This window comes from Panthera leo, chromosome F3 (genome assembly GCF_018350215.1).
Source record: "Panthera leo isolate Ple1 chromosome F3, P.leo_Ple1_pat1.1, whole genome shotgun sequence".
Taxonomy (NCBI): domain Eukaryota; kingdom Metazoa; phylum Chordata; class Mammalia; order Carnivora; family Felidae; genus Panthera; species Panthera leo.
In genome coordinates this window covers 18,914,051-18,931,224 of record NC_056696.1, presented here as the reverse complement: position 1 = coordinate 18,931,224, position 17,174 = coordinate 18,914,051, and the positions used below count along the sequence as shown (strand labels likewise).

Here is a 17,174-nt window from a genome sequence, read left to right as displayed (position 1 = left end):
GAGCCCACATCCATATTTGAAGACAGACTTACAGGCAAGTTCCCAAAGCCTGGCTCTGCCTCGTAGTGAGTGGTTGGTGAGGAACAGGGTAAGGCCGACCCCAGAAAGCAGACATCATTCTCTGCAGAGGGAGCACACAGACCCCACACAGGGTACACCACGAGCTGTCCCCCAGGCTATGCCAAATCAGGCACCTCTTTTTAGTTTTACATTTCTTGAGGCCACTAGAAGGAAGTTGGCCTAGTTTCCAGCCAGGGTCCACATTTGGGATGCTCGGTAGTTACTGCCAAATGGGTGAAGTCCTGGCTTTTCTGCCCACAGCTTTGGTCCAAGGATCCCCTGAGGGTCTGAGCCACCACGGAGGAATTTCACCAGACTGCAACAATACTCCAGACTCAATAAGAGTGGACAGTGAAACCTTGCTTCTCCCGTGTGAGGCCTAATGGAAATTATGTGCTAAAGACCCCATTTGCTTAAGCGTGAATTTTGGGGGGCTTGGGGGTGACTTTTAACAATGATCTTGGAGGAACCATAGCTTGTTAAAAGTAAAACGGACCTTAAACATAATTCAACTCAAATTCCTCGTTTTAGAGATGAGGAAAATGAGCCCGAAAGAAATGATGGGGTATTCCAGAATACTAAGACTACAATATAACAACAAAGACACATTTAATTAAGCTTTGGCTCAAACTCAAAATCAGAATGACATCAGCTCATGGACTCTTCTCAAGTCAACATCCCACCCTCCCGTAAGCAGCCAGAAAAAGCTGACCACAATTTGATATCTGGAATCTAGGTTAGTTTAGGAGAAACTGTCTGGCATCTGTAACACACGTTTGACAAACAGCATGGTGTAATGGAGAAAGTAGGAGATCAAGGCCAATGTGACCTGGGTTCAGGTCTTGGCTTGCCCCTGCTTACCTCTAGGACCTTGGGTAAGTCTCTTAACTGCTCTGGCCCTCTGTCCGCAAATTTGTAAAATGATGGGTTTGAACTAGGTTCTCTTAAAGGTCCCTTCCAGCTCTAACATGATATTTAATTTCCTAGATGAGGTGATGGTGGTATTGGGGTGGGAGTACAGAAAACCCATGAATGGGCAGGATGTGGTAGAGAACAAGAAAGAGTTTCTGACCATCTTTCTTGCCCAGTGTACGTTTTTGCTTAATGTCCCAACTTTTCAGTTGCTTAGTTAAACAAAACATTGCAATTCATTTATCCAAGAAGTACCACCATTGACCAAACAGCAATCCCAGTGGTTTCTGCAGAAACAGCTCTTTTAAGGTTAAATAGTAAAGAGGATCAGATTTCTCGCCATTCCCCTACTGTGTTTTATTGATTCTTATTGAAATAAGAGGCTGTGGGCTAAGAAGGAATGTATGCTCCGGATTTGCCAGCAGATAGAAGTGCAATGTACAGAATGGAGAGTGGACTGGAAGGGACAGAGTCCTCATTAATCTTGCCTCCACCAACAACAAAACCAAATAATAATAATAGCATCCGTCCTTAGAGAGCTTTGCTGTTTCTCCAAACCAATACAAAAAGATACTGTCTCTACTCTGGCTGCCCATTCTACCTCCTCGTCACTCTGGCTCCATGTTTCTCTTTGTAGGACAGGAACAAGCATAAATGTCAAGTATATTTCCATCAGCCATCTTGGGCAAAACAGTGCTAGTGCTTTGAGGGGGCTTTTCCTCAAGTACAATACCAACTAGGAAGGGAAAATTAATTCAAGTTCTTCTCCTCTGAAGATTCTCATCTGAGAGGAAACAGAGATCTTGATAGTAATTGTTTCTTCCCTCATGACAGAGAAATGATGAATTACTGCACTAAGCAGACTTCTTCCATTCCTGTATTTTGAAGAAAGCAGAGGTTCCCCTGCCTCTCTATTGAAGGTTCTGCCCCAAAGTTGGCCTTTTGGGAAAGGTCCATCTCTTCCTAGAATGTGACCTATTTGTAAGTTCAGGACTGGACTCTGGTGACCCCAGTACCGGGTAATTTGCTTCGCTCATTTCTAATTCTGGGCACAGTTTTTTACCATGCCTGGCTGTAACACTAGAAGTCCCATCCAAATGCCCCCTGTCCTTCTAAAGAGAAACAGATTTACTTCACGCAGCCAAAAGCACTCCCTTTCAAAATCCCTGCCTCACCAAGTTTCAGAACCCATGATTTTAATGTAGATTATAAAATATGTGGAATACCAAAGGAAGAGTCAAAACAATTGTTGGCTAATTAGTAGAGGATATGCTTCCCTAGCATTGCATCAGGGAAACAGAATCACCCATCAGAAATAACAACAACATGGGGTGCCTGGGTGGCTCAGTTGGTTAAGCATCCAACTCTCGATCTCGGCTCAGGTCACGATCTCACAGTTCATGGGTCTGAGCCCTGCATCAGGCTCTGTGCTGGCAGCGTGAGCCTGCTTGGGATTCTGTCTCTCCCTCTCTCTGCCCCTTCCCCACCTGTACTCTTGAAAGAAAGAAAGAAAGAACGAAAGAAAGAAAGAAAGAAAGAAAGAAAGAAAGAAAAACATATATGTGTGTGTGAATTATAAAAACATAAATTTTATATATATATATATATATATACACACACACACACACACACACATACACACATATGTATGTATATATTTCCAGTTTTCAAAGGCAGTAACCATCTCCACGGGGGGCAGTTCCTAACAAGGAGTGATCACTGGAGCCCCCAAATGATTGTACTGTGGACTCTTGTCCTACCAACCCTTCATCCCTGGGTACCAATGAAACTATTAATCTGGGGGTGACCCTTCCCCAGCCACACTCATAGGCCCAGCCCGAGGACTTGTGAAACACATGTAGTCAAGTGAGGGAGCAGCACAGTCCTGCGAATGAAGATTAGTGGGCATGAGTTTCATTCCACATCATTCCTAGAACAGTTCCTACAAGGCAGGAAGAAGGGGTAGCATGACTTCTCTGTGGCTATTCATAAGCTGTGTAAACTGAGGTCTTGAGGATTTGCAAGCCAGCACCTTGAACGAGTGTCAAATTCACACATAAAAGTTAAACAGGTGTTTAACCAACTCCAATATGGTGGCCGGGGCGGGGGGCGGGGGGCGTGCAGATTCCCACACTGGGATGCCGGTAGGACGTCTGAAAATTTAACTCAATCCTGACACTACCTGCCCAGAGAAAGCATCAGATGCCACAAGTTAAGAAATCAGTCCCACTCAGGCACCAGTCACAAACCCAAGTTGTTACCTATACAGTAAAACCTTGGTTTGCGAGCATAATTTGTTTGGGAAACATGCTTGTAATCCAAAGCACTTGTGTATCAAAACAAGTATCAAGAACCATTGACTCAGCTGTGCTCATGCGATGTTCAGCATCACGTACTACTCATATTGCAAGACATCACTTGTTCATCAAGTTACAATTTATTAGAAATGTTTGCTTGTCTTGTGGAATACTCACAGAACAAGTTACTCACAATCCAAGGCTTTACTGTACTTCTGACTGACTGGCTATAAATCAGAGGTTCAAACCTCCTCCTCAGGTTTGATTAATTTGCTAGAGCTGTTCATAGAACTCAGAGAAACATTTTACTTACTGGTTACCAGTTTATTATATATAAAGTAATAAATACAACTCAGGAATAGCCGGAAGGAGAGATACATAGGACAAGGCATGGGGAAAGGACATGGAGCTTCCATGCCCTCTCCAGGCGTGCCACCCTCCCCAGTCTCCATGTGTTCACCAACCCAGATGCTCTCAGAACACAGCCTTTTGGAATTTTATGGAGGCTTCATTACATAGGCTTGGTTGATTGATTGAACCTTCAGCCCTTTCCCACTCTCCAGAGGTCAGAGGGAAAGACTGAAAGTTCTAACCCTCTAATCATGTGTTTGGCTTCACAGACAACCAGCCCCATCCTGAAGTGTTTTTCCAAAAGTCACCTCATTCACATAACAAAAGACACCTTTATCACTCTCAACACTTAAGAAATTCCAAGGGTTTGGGAGCTTTGAGCCAGGAACTGTGGACTAAGACCAAATACCATAATAACGCAGAAGTAGAACATAAAACACGTGCTGGGCCCCTTTGGGAATCTCCCTCTCCCCCTTGGCTTCCTTTCCCCAGAAAGTTTCTGGACTCCCCAACAGAAGCTTCACGTTGTTCCCATCATCTCATAATCCGGGGATTTGTCAGTCCTTGGTTGACATCAGATTTGGAACGTTACTCCCTTCTGTTCTTTTCTTCCTCCTAGCTCTCCCACGCCTTGCAATGTCCCCAGTTTGTGTGCTTATAGAGAAATGAAAGCCCAAAGAAGGGAAGGGACTGTCCTAAAATCGGGTGATGAAACTGATGATGTAGCCAACAGCAGGAGACAGGGGTCTGGACGTTGGGCTTGCTGCCACTTCAATCCCAGACTTCCTCTGCCTCCATGGTTAGAGCTACACAGAACCAGACACGGCCTGAGAGTCATTCCAACCAGAACTTATGGTCAAATCCGTCAACAGTGTCTGTCTACTTGGCAGGCTGGCAAAATGACAGAATCCTGAAAATATTGGTTTGTTTTTATTTTCTGTGCTCTCTCCACCAGCTGCTATGAATATAGACCATAAGGACAGGGCCAGCCCTGAGCAAAATTGAGAAGCAGGTGACATTTTAAACTCAACGCTCTTTGCAGAACCACTTTTTCTATTTTTCATACTGCCCCAAGCTTCCAGATGCCTACCCTAAGTTGCATTTCAGCAGGGCCCTGGTCTATTTTTGAATTGTCAAGGTCCATAAGAGAATGGTTCTGCTATAAAAAATTGATAACAGCTTACAACACTTCTACTTCTATTAAATAGCTGTTTACTATTTTAAAGAGACCTTTGGAGATCACCAAGACTTGAAGAAAATATTTCCTAATGGTGGAATTTCAGACACCATGATAAGACATGGAGGAGTCATTATTTCAAAATTATTGTTTTGAAACTAGCCTATTCCTTAGAGGTAGACCCCAAGTCTTCGTAAGTTGTTTGTGCCTATTCCTAACTTTTGACCAAAAGCTGCTACCTAACCAGTTCTAAGACCGCATCCCACCAAGAATCATCTCAGACAAGGTAATATTTTAATAAACGCTTTCTAGGATAGTCTAGCCATGCACCCATCAACACTTAAATGAGATTAAGTCCACGACCTTTTCATTTTTCCTCTATAACCCCTGAGAACAAATAGTCAAAGAGACTCAAACAGCTGACTATGCCTCCCAAAGCAGACTACTGTTGACGAGGCCATCCGTCATTGGCCAGAAGAATCAGAACCCTCACCAGCGGATTCTCCTCGTTTCCTCTTATTTTATGGACAAATCATTCCGGGAAAATGAAGTTAGGCAAGAAACCTAGGGAACAATTGAGCAGCTGTAATTCTTTCTTTGCTTAAGAAACAAAAACAGATTCAGTGTTAATTTGCTAAACTGCTTTGGGGAAGAAGATAATCAAAAGAGTAGAAATGCAATACATATTTCATTTCTATAGTGCCTTTCCCAGCAAGAGAGAACACTTCCCATCATCCTGGAATATTAAAAGCAACCCCTCTGCTACAAACAAAAGATGAGGAGCCAACGCAAATGCTCTAACCTGTAGCCCCTAGAGAAAGAAAGAAAGGAGCTCTTCACTTTGTGAAGCTACCGAAAGTGAGGGGAGATCTGAATGCTCTACGTAGAAATGAGCAGGCGAAGGAGAGGCCCGGCAGGTTTACAGAGGCCCAATCCAGGCAGAGGAGGAAGGGAAAGGGTTGGCATTTCAAATCTGAGCTCCAAATAACTGAAGCACAATAGGAATCGGTAAAGCAGCAGCAATGAGGGTTCCAGGGAATAATGAAGCATGAAGCAGAATGACGGATAATAGAGATGGAATGATCCTATTACCAAGGCCAAGCTCACAAACTGATTACAGCGGGGATGGAATGCCAAGGCACTGAGCTGTGCTCTGGCTGCGTGCCCCTGGACTGGGGCTTGGAGGCCTTGTAATCTAGACCCAGATCTACCCAGAATCTACAGAATAACCAAGGAGAAATATTTTGACACCTGAGTCCCAATATCTCCCAAATGGAAAACACAGACGCTTCCTTCCAGAACTTCTCTGGGGATTTTAAAGTCATGAAAGTGAAGTTTGGGGCGCCTGGGTGGCTCAATCGGTGGAACGTCTGACTTCGGCTCAGGTCATGATCTCGCGGTTCGTGGGCTTGGGCCCGCATCAGGCTCTGTGCTGACAGCTCGGAGCCTGGAGCCTGCTTCGGATTCTGTGTCTCCCTCTCTCTCCGCCCCTCCCCCACTTGTGCTCTGTCTCTCAAAAATAAATACATGTAAGAAATAATTAAAGTCATAAAAGTGAAGTTCTATGGAAAAGTTGCTCTCTTTTCTACCACATCCCTCCACCCCCAACCAGAATTCCATGTCTATAGTGAATTTTCCAAGGACAACAGAGGGTGATCCAGAAATCTTCTGTACTTGACTCACTGATGCAAGCTCTCTCTTCTCGGCAACACCTCTGTCTTCTCAAGAATAACTTTCTAAGGCCAAAGCCACCTTTTTTGTCACAGCACGAGGGTTTCATTGAAAGGGAAGTCAAAAGAGACGAGGTAACTAGGGTAAGTCAGCCTGAGATAGCATTAGCCCCTCATGTTACCAAAGTTCATAAGTTGCAGACAGGAAATTAGGGATAACTAATTGATTTTTCTCCCTGGATTATTCAGGTTTGCAGCCCCAGCTTCAGGAAACAGAATCTGTACAGACTGCCAGAGACAACAGAGTTGACTAAACTAGTACACATGTCCATAAATTTGCAGGTGATATGCATCCTGAGACCTTCCCAACCAAACCAGATACACATTGTTCTGTGATTACTCATTTTTAAAAGCTTACTTATTTATTTTGAGAGAGAGAGAAAGAGAGAGGCAGACAGAGAGAGAGAGAGAGAGAGAGAGATAGCGAGCGAGCTAGCTCATGTGTGTGGGCGGGGCAGAGAGAGAGAGAATCCCAAGCAGGCTCCACACTGCTGGAGCAATGGCCCAATGCAGGGGTTGAAATCACAAACCATGAGACCAAGACCTGAGCCAAAATCAAGAGTCAGATGCTCAACCAACTGAGCTATCCAGGTGCCCCATGGGATTACCCAATTTTAAAATCACCTGATCGTCTTCTTTACACAAGCATGGTTGACAAAATGTGGCAGGTATGTTAATTATGTATATGTGTATTTTTACATTAAGTATAGGAGAGTCAGAGGCTGAACTCCAACACATATCCACAATAACAGCCTAATCGCACATGTTTTAATGCAAAAGGTAAATTCTAAGAGTTGTTGCTTTGAATATAGACTCATACAAGAGCACAGTACGTGTGTTCATTACATTTTCTTGAGTCAGACTTTATGTGTTCATGCTTAGTTTGCTCTAAGTAAATAGAGAAAATGCAGATTTATGCAGAAAAAAGAAAGAAAGAAGAAAAAACCTGGGGATGACAGTGCTCTTTACAAAAATATTTTTTACTTAAAAAATAGTACCCTTTTGAATGGCCCAATCATTTAAAAAGTTAAATCATTTTAAAATTTAGTTATATAATCAATACACATGAACCTTTTCCAAACAATTGTCTTGCATAAAGTGAAATACACACACACACACACACACACACACACACACACACACACACACTCACACACACTTACAATATATATAACCACGTTTTACTAGACCAAAATTGCTAAAACAATGAACTCTCAATTATATAACATTATGAAAAGAATCAGAATATAGATTTTTAAAACTTTAATGAGTAATAATTCCAGTTGAGCCATGGAGAAGATGGCCTCGAAGGTGGCTTAGGCTTATAATAAGGGAAAATGACTTGGGAATAGATACGGATGGATGTGGACTGCTGATAAAATGGATGTGGTGTAACTAGATAATGGACAATCGAGGGGACATCCTCTGGTAAGAGGGTTGCTTAGATAATCCATCTACCAAGACAGGGGAATTTCTATGAGAAGACCTTGCTCTTAGAATCACTGCTCTTCCCTTGTGTTTTTTTCTCAAGTATAGTTTGAGGGAGGGTAGCAGGGTTTCTTGGATGATAGTAAGACATGGGTATATTTCTGAAACAGTTTTCCATTTGTATAATAGAACTTTCCTTTACTAAAAACCAATTACTTAGATTCTAGTCTTAGTTTTGCTAATCTCAAATAAGGTGAATTGGGACTAAGACTCTGAGTCTTAGTTTCCTCAACTGAAAAATGATTCCTGGCACATTGTAGGCACTTAATAATAAGTATTTTTGAATAATGAATAGTCCATCTCTTTCTGTACACAGACATACATGCACACGCGCACACACACACACACACACACCATACAGAAGAAGTGGTTTTACAAATCAATGTATGTAAAACTTTTCAAAAACTTTCTTCTACTTGAGGAAAAAATACAACAATGCATACACAACGTGTATGCTTACACTTACACACATATCTACTCTATTAGACCTAAATTGTCACACGAATCTACTTTCAGTTATCCACAACAATAAAAAGGATCAAAGCATGACTATATATAGTTAACAAGAAAAAATGAGCATGAGAACAAGAGACAGAAGAAAGAACTCAGGTTTCTACAAGGACATTCATTTGAAAAGATTAATATCCCATTCAATTTTAGATTAGAATACTTGGCATTGATAAGCTATAGTTTAAGGTAAACCTCAGAACCCACTACAATTTTATATTTATGAATATCTATTACTTGTTTTCCATCTCAATCAGAATGTGTATTTATACTGAATAAGTTAATGAGGTATTTATACTTCATGTTTGCCTTGGACTTAAGAGAAGTTCAAAACATTAAAAAAAGAAAATATGCATTTTTAGTTAGGTCAATCTATTTAGAAGTTATATTGAAATGTGGTCTGAGGACTCAAGCCAGGGACTTAAAGGAAATCTTAACTGGAACAGAAAAGGCAAAGAGTACAAAGGGATTTCTTCTGGGTTATCTGACAAGAATTTTCCTGCCGCTTTGTGATACTAGAGATTCACCATGCTCTTTTGCCAGTTAGTGTGATGTCATGCTTTCCCAGTAGATGTTAACTGGAGAGACTTGGAGGAAGAAGGGGCTTTTCTTCTTGGTTTCTACGCGCTTTCCTCTCCCAGCTTCTGCTGCACTTGATGTCTGACAGAGCGTCAATCCAATGGTGCTCACCACATAACGAGTTTCCGCGACACCCTGCACGTCTCCGCAAGTTTCGCCAGCACCCGAGAGCAGCTTTCCAGCAAGTCTCAAAGGTACCCCAGTGACTGACTTCGCAGAACATTTCACCAATGCCCAGCAGATGACTTCCCAAAAAGTTTCAGCAGTTACCCAATGGCAGCTTCCTAGAAGCCCCAACAGGGACCCAGTAGGAGCTTCCTAATAAGCTTTGATCAGCACCCCAGTGGATGGCTTCCTGATTGCTGGTCCAGCCCACAAAACCTCAGCAAACTTCCCTGCCATCCAGTGTGCTATCTCTGCGCCCTCCCTAATGAGATCCAAATCACAGCCTGAGGTGGGGAGACTTCCACATTTGTTCCTTCCTCCGATACTTTTCCCTTGTCCCTAAATGGAATAGTTGCTTCCTTTACCCACCATTCTTCTAGTCATTAGGGACCTCTTTACCCCCAAGTAGCTAATCCTTTGTAGTTAATAATTATTTATATTAAACTTCCCCTATTCTAATTACTATGTCCTGACTGGACCCTGACTGGCATACAATGGAACTATAAATGGTACCAGGAGATAGATTCACAAAGGTAGGATTTGGGGATCGGTTTGGCTGTACCTACGGACTTGAGTATGTGAAGCTCCTTATCAATGAGAAATGGGATGCTGGCAATCCATAATACACAGTAGGATACTTAACAAGCATTACCTTTGGTCAAGGGTGATGAAGAGCCAACCTGAAATAAGTACCCTGGGAGCCCAAGTGGCTGCGATACTTGATGGAAGCTGTTCTCTACACCACATGTCATGTCATAGCAGCAAAAGAGAAGAAAAGCGCACTGAAAGCGGGAAGCCAACCCCTTCCTCCTGCACTGTCTCTCCATAACCCTCTCCTGACAAAACTGAACGTTGCATTAGCCAACAAAGGATAAATATTAATGAAATCCCGTTCTAGCATTACACATTCACATGCTGCGAGTGGATTTAGAGCTGGGAAGCAACAAAGTGCTAGCGGCACACCTTGTAGAAGGAAGAATGGAGACAAACAAACACGAGAAGTGGTGTAGAAGCCACCATGGGCGGTGCTCCTGCCCGGGGCTACGTGGTGCGACAGACTCCTCGTGGATCATTCCCGGTTAATCTCACAAGAATGCTATGAGGTCATTTTTCCCGGCTTCCCAGTTAAATTCCGACAATACAGAAAAAAATATGAAAACTCTTATCAATATCAAAAACCAAGACTGACAGCTGGAATCTGTGTGGATTCCCTCCTGATTCCAAAATGTATTGGAGTTGAATTGAGAAACATCATTGGAAGCCAAAGCATGCATTTTTTTTTCCTAAAAAAAAGCAAATAAGGAACAGAGCCATACTAAAAGAAGAGAGGGAAGGGTCATTCTTTCTTCATTCTCTGGCTTCTCTTGAGACCGGAAAACTGGGCACTGCTTTTCAGGAGTCATAAATCTGTTCTTTATCCATCGGTCCTCATCAGCCTTTCCTGACTTCAAGACATCAGGTCAGGAAGGATAAGGGTCTTGGTCCAGTGAGATGGGAGAGAGTGGGGGTTGGGGGAGAGCCACTGGCAAAGGCCATGGAATCCCAGAAGATAAATGTTCCAAAGGTAAAAACACTGCAGGGTCCTAAGGCTTCTAGAGGCTTGGGGACCATGAAATAAATTTTCAGAATAAACTTCCATGCAGCAATCTGCCCTGGGCTCATTGGCAGTGAAGACAGAGAAATGTTAAAAATAAAAGAAATGCCAATATTTATCAAATAAATATAAACAAATGGAAAGCAGGAATGGAAATTTAAATTCCAGACAAAGTAGAATACAAAGCCAAAGGCATTTAATGGGGCAAAAGGGTTGGCACAAGGTATGATCTTAATAAAGATAAAAGACTCACAAGCTGCTATGCACAGAATTCTGTAACATCAAATTATGAAAAATCCAGAACTGCTTGAAATACAAGGAAAAGTTAGGGAAGCACCGTTATTTGGGAGATTACACTGCAACCTTTTATAGAGAAGGTAGATGGAAAAATCAATTAAGAGGGAAAGCGCAAATGTTGCAAAGAGAGGAGCGGTCAGAAGTTTCAACCATTGTAATCAGCCAGGCCCTGGAGAAGACAACCAAGGTCATCTTCAGAAGATTCAACACTGGGGGATCTGACGAATCTACTGCCATCTGGAGGGGCAGAGAAGTTACAATCAATGTTTCCATTATATTTTGTTCATGTAACTGGAAGAATAAAATTCTGGTGTAGGAGAAAACACACACCCATCAGCAATTCTTGTCTATCTGTAAATTCTTCTAGAATTGATTATGTGAATTTCCAAAGTAGAATACAAGAGTCCTGATTAAATTAGAGTCCAGATTTCTGGAAGCAAATCCACTCATTTAGGCCAAGTAACCTATTAGTGCCTGGATTATATCTGGGGCACACTCCAATTCCCAATGCATTAATCACAAAAGTGGTTCCCACTGCCTAAAGCCATCAACCCGATCTTGGGATGGTTGGGGGGTCTGCCTGATTGATTCTCCAACTCATGGGATGCTGTGGCAGGTTACGCAGGACCTCTCCCTAAAGTGACCAGAGCTAGAAACAGCCAGAGAGTAGGAGTGAATTGAGCTTTTAGGGAGCACTAGTGGCCAAAACCAAGAATACTAAACTTGGTTTTCCAGACTAGTGGTTCATTACCAGTAGACTAAGCCCAAAGGGTCATAAATTGGGAAGCCATCACAGCAAAACAAGAAACAAGATGAAGAGATAGATCAAAGCTAAAGGGTCCAAGGTGAGAATCATGAAGACCACTGGAGCGCCAGACAAGTTTATTCGCCTTCAGTTGAGATTCTGTGGGGCAGTCAGGCTGGTTTAAGGATGCAGAACTATAGGAGGGAGAGGCCACTGGTCATTAATGGTTAAATACGAAATGGACAACACATCCTCTACTGCCAGGCATCTGTCAGCTCTCCCTTGCCCATTTTAGTATTAATGGAATTCAGGTCATAAGGGGTAAGAATGAAGTAGCCAGGAATCCCTCTCACTATGCCCAGAATTTGAGGGTTTCATATTATGATCTATTCACATCTACAGTCGGGATTGATATAAAGAAACAAAAATACTCCTATTCTTTGAGAGTATATATAGAGATTAGGATTTTAAATCTGTTCACAAAGAAAATGTATGAAATCTTTCAGGTTCCCTGCGTATCAAAATTTACTATGTTGCACTGATTTGCTGGCTAGGAGGGAAAGCCAATTTGCATGGCTCCTGTCAGTCACATGTGGTTTGGAAATGCTTCTGCATTCCAGATACACTCTGTGTAAACTGGAGAATCATATCCTATTTCTACTGGTTTGCATGCATGCATATAAAACTTGTTTTTCCCCACAGTGCCAAATGAAAATAAGTGAACTAGCAGCAGTGATCACAATTAATCAACTTCTTTGTCAGAACTTCACAGCCATGATGGTGAGGGAAATTCTTGTCCCTTGAGTCTAGAGAGGCTATGACTTCTACCACTTTTTTTGGTTTGCTTGTTCGGTTCTGTTCCATACAGCATTTAGAGATAAAATCTGTTACTATCATTCAACGCAGTTTCTGATACCTACTATGTGCCAGGCTCTCTGCTAGGTGCCGAAAGACACCACATGGAATTTCCACTAGAGAGAGCTCAGAGCTTAGTGGAAAAGAACAAGTAAATAAATAGTCACCACCCAGCGTGAGAGCTGTTTCGGTAGAGAGTGGGTTGTGTACAATGCCCTACGGAGACAGGCAAGGAGTCTGCCAAGATTGCACAGAAGAAGGTGAATCCTGACGATGAAGTATGAGTTGAAGAGGAGAAGGGCTGGAAGGCATTCAAGAAAGTAGGGAACATAATGTGCAAAGGCATGAAGCTCCTCAAGAACACATGTTTCAGGGACCTGAAAGAAATTCTGTATGGCTTGAGGCCAGAGGTAGAGCCAATAGAGGAGATACTTTGAAAACACATAGGAGAGAGGCAAGAATTCTGGTAAACAACGGTATTTTAATAGTCTGTATTCCTGTGTTAATATGTGAAGACGTTTGCTCAATGAGACTACTTAAGAGTTGCACATGAGCAAACGTCACAACGTCCATCATCCAGACTCTAACCCTTATTGCTTCTCTCTTTCTAGCATTTACAACAATACCTGCACACAGTTAGTATTCAATTAACATAAACCACCATTACTGGATGTGGTAGATGGCCTCTAAGATGGCCCCTAGTGATTCATGCCCTGATGATGCAAAGCCTTCCCCTTGAGTACAGGCTGGACTTACTGACTCACATCTAATAAAAAGAATATGCCAGAAGGAATGGATTTTCACTTCCACCATTATGTTATAAAAAGACTCTGGCTTCCCTTTGGGGTGGTCTCCTATGTACTCATCCCCCATGGCCGCTTTCTCTCTCGGATCATTAGTTGTTGTGTCAGAGTATACTCTGGCAGCTTATGAGGAAGCCCACGTGGTAAGGAACTGAGCCACACCTATGTGAGCATGCGTACCGCTAGGGCCTATGTGACTGTGCTTGGATGCGGATCTTCTGAGGCCTGCCAATCACCACATGAGCGAGCCTGGAAGCGAAATCTCCACCTCCTCTTGGGCTTTAGGTTACTGTATCTTTGGCCAACTGCTTGATGGCAAACTCGTAAAGGACTCTAAGCCAGAGGCACTCAACTAAGTCCATCCAAATTCCTCCCACTAGAAACTGTGATAGACCACTAAATTTTACTATGATGTGCTAAATAGCAAAAGACAACTGGTATACTACACACTAATGTCTACTGCTATTCCCTAATCAAAGCTGGGTTTCTGGTATACCTAGGTGGGGCACAGTAGTATCAGAGCTCCTGCTTGGTGATGGAGCATTGCCTGGAACCCCAGCTTTTGTGACTAGGATCCCAATCACCTGACTCCTTGAGGGAATGAGCTCTATTACCTAGAGTCCCACTCAACTGATGAGACTACTCATAGAATGAATCCGGCCCAACTGCAGCACAGATTATTGTCTGGCATGCTCTCTCCCACCTTCGGGCCACCCTTGGGCGCACCAACGTTATAAAAGTATAGTCCCTCTGCTAGCTGAGGCAGAGAGTTCAGGAAACCTCTTGTAAATGATGACAATCACAGATGTCCACAGAAAGACCCATGTAGATAACATAGTCCTGATTTCCGTATGTAACTCTAATTGATTATATGACATGCCTTGAAAACTAATTGTTCAACTTGCTGCATACGCTGTCCAGGTGGGAACAAGTGGAAAAATATACATTGCTTAGGGAACATTGAGTTTTTGGCAGAAAATTTTTGGCAGTTTATATAACAATGTTGATGTGAAGGCAGCGGTTTTATATGTAAAAAAGATTTTAAGACCTTGTAAAGATGTTAAATATTTACATAAAAAATTATGCTCAGCTAAGAAAAGAAGAGCAAAATGCGAAAACCAAGTGTGCCTTCCATAAATTGTTCTTTACTTGTTTCTTATGTGTTTTTAGTAGTTTTTAGACCCACTTTTTAGTGATTAAGCACCCACTGAAAACAAAATCATATGTATGGAAATGATAGTAGTATTTCACAGCCACAAGAAAAAGAAAGACAAAAAGGAAGAAAGGGGACTTTGTACCTCTGTCCCTGATGATTTTGTCCCTCATGCTCTGGGATGCAGTTATTGAGAGTTGATGAACTTATGTGGGAGGATGTCCTTAGAGCCACCGCTGAGATGCCCACCAATGGGGATGAGAAATTCAGCAGCACTGAGGAGGTACGGTGGGAGAGGACATTCGGGTGATGGCTCACATTGATAACCAGCGGGTTATGCTGGCATGACAGTTCATAGGTTCCTGAAGAGAAATAAGATGAATGATATTGTAGCCACCCATACAGCACTGTGTTTCCATATCTAGCATTCATTTTTATCTTCTCGATAGCTGTGTACTCCAGGCAGAGTCCCGGACAATGTAAGGGACGGAAGCCTAGTTGACTCCAGGGTCTACTGGCTTATCCCCTAGCAGCCCTAAAGGGACCATTGTCAGACTCACCAAGAGAGTGGTTGTTCCCACTGACATCAGTCAGGTGAACAGTCACTGTTGGCCGCCGATGTTCTCCAAGTACCGGGCCATCAGATGTCAAGAAAATGAAAATTGTCGTGGCCACTCCTGGTCTACTGAAACACACCTAGGCATAAGCACACATAGGTATAAGCCATTATTTCCAGAGGGGTATCGAGGAATGTGTCACATTACTTTTACATTTCCTCAGTTCACCGTTTATAAAGCAAGAGCTCCCTTCTCCTTTACCTATGAGAAAAATATGGAGTAGGCACAGAAAGATATCCAGGTTCACACCAAAAATCAACATCAGATGAAAAAAGATTAACTTGCGGCTACTGAACTTGCCATCTTTTTCTGAGATTTTTGACTTCAACTGTTCCTTTTTCACTCGGGCCTGTCTTTCTTTAAACTTCTCAAAAAGATCACTGAAAGGGACCAATGCTGGAGACAATAAATCACTGCACAACGAGCCAATACCACATCTCCAAAGTGGGAGAAGTGGACAAGACTCACCAAGCTAACATACTGCTATGAACTGGCCTAGCTCCAAACATAGTTCTTCCTTCCCCATCACCCTGTCTTCCCCCTAAACTTCTTATCCGAACGTCTCACTTAGCACGCAAACTATGACCTTAGAGGCTACTGTGGAGTCTATGGTTTCTGAGACTAGAAGCTGACGAACCGTCTGTTCTGATGAAGTTTTGCTGTTGCCCCAAGCGTATATGCCCAACTCTACCCATGGCTGAAAAATAAGCCAACACCGAGGCCTAGGATATTCAGTTATTTATAAAGAATATTCCTAGATGGTTAGGCTGATTAACAATATAACTGTCTTCCAAAGTAAACTATGGGAGTTTCGTCCGTGAAACTCAAAAAAGAAAACACCTTAGAGTTCGGGGGATGACCGGGAGGGCTTATTTTCCACGTTGAAATTATTTGATGCAGCAATTCCAGTTTTGCTTTATGTCCTTTAGCTCAATATTATGCTGAATTTCTATTGATCGTAAATCCCTACCTTGCCTGGTATTCCATGATGGCTACATCACTAGATTCTGGTGCTGGACCTTACAGTGTTCTGTGTGCATTTCTGTAGCTTTTTATCTGGTTCCAAGGGCAATGAAGCTCCAGGACAACTGTCCTCAGGGTAAAAGCAAGGTGTATCCACTGGCGGGGACCTACCTCTTCTAAAAATGGGGAGGAGGAGAGTAAAACATGTTTTCCATTTTACCAAGAATTCTTCCTTGTATGCAGGCTGATTTTTCCCGAGTCTTGCTGGTGTGTTTATAGAGTGTCCGTTTGCACTGCTGGCTCAATTAGGGTGATTTTATGATTTGCAGTGGTCAGTGCAACACAGATCTCCCTTCTTCCTCTCCTCCTTTGAGGCAAAGACCAGCCACACTCTCTTTTTACAGTGTCTTTTCCCCCTTCTCATTTCCCCTCTTTGAAGTAATAAATATTCCTTTATAACTTAAGAAACATCCAGACCCATAGGTTAGAGCTTGCAATACGAGGTCCTTTGTCCCTGGCTGGATGAGGGCTAGACATGAAACATACCATAAGGTAACCAAGAGCCTAACGCAAAGCCCTCAACTTCAGCGGCAAAGGACATCAAAGTCCCTTGGGAACTCCCACAACCTCTTCCTTTTCCTACACCACAAAAGAGACCTGAGTACTGGAAAAAAGTTCTGGGTTGTTTCCTGAGCCAGGAACAGACGGAGTCCAAACAAGTACATGGTGGCTTTACCTCTGTAGGCCTCAGACTGGAAGAGTGGGGTGGGTTCAAGAAGGAACAGGGGCGCTCAGTCTTCCCACCTTCTGTTGGGCCCCAAAATAGACACCACCCACCTGAAACTAATTAGTTGGGGCAGGTCTCATGGTGTGGATTTCTC

General features: G+C 42.8%; 1 protein-coding gene across 2 annotated transcripts in view; it reads right to left on the bottom strand.

Moving 5' to 3' along the window:
- PAPPA2 (pappalysin 2) overlaps positions 1-17,174 on the bottom strand; it is a 269,518-nt gene that overhangs the window by 91,124 nt on the left and 161,220 nt on the right. For both annotated transcript variants that reach the window (XM_042925583.1, XM_042925584.1), the window contains exons 12-13: positions 15,274-15,409; positions 14,859-15,075 (exon numbers count right to left, since the gene is read on the bottom strand). In XM_042925583.1, the coding sequence (XP_042781517.1) occupies positions 14,859-15,075; positions 15,274-15,409 (353 nt within the window). The remainder of the gene's footprint in view (positions 1-14,858; positions 15,076-15,273; positions 15,410-17,174) is intronic.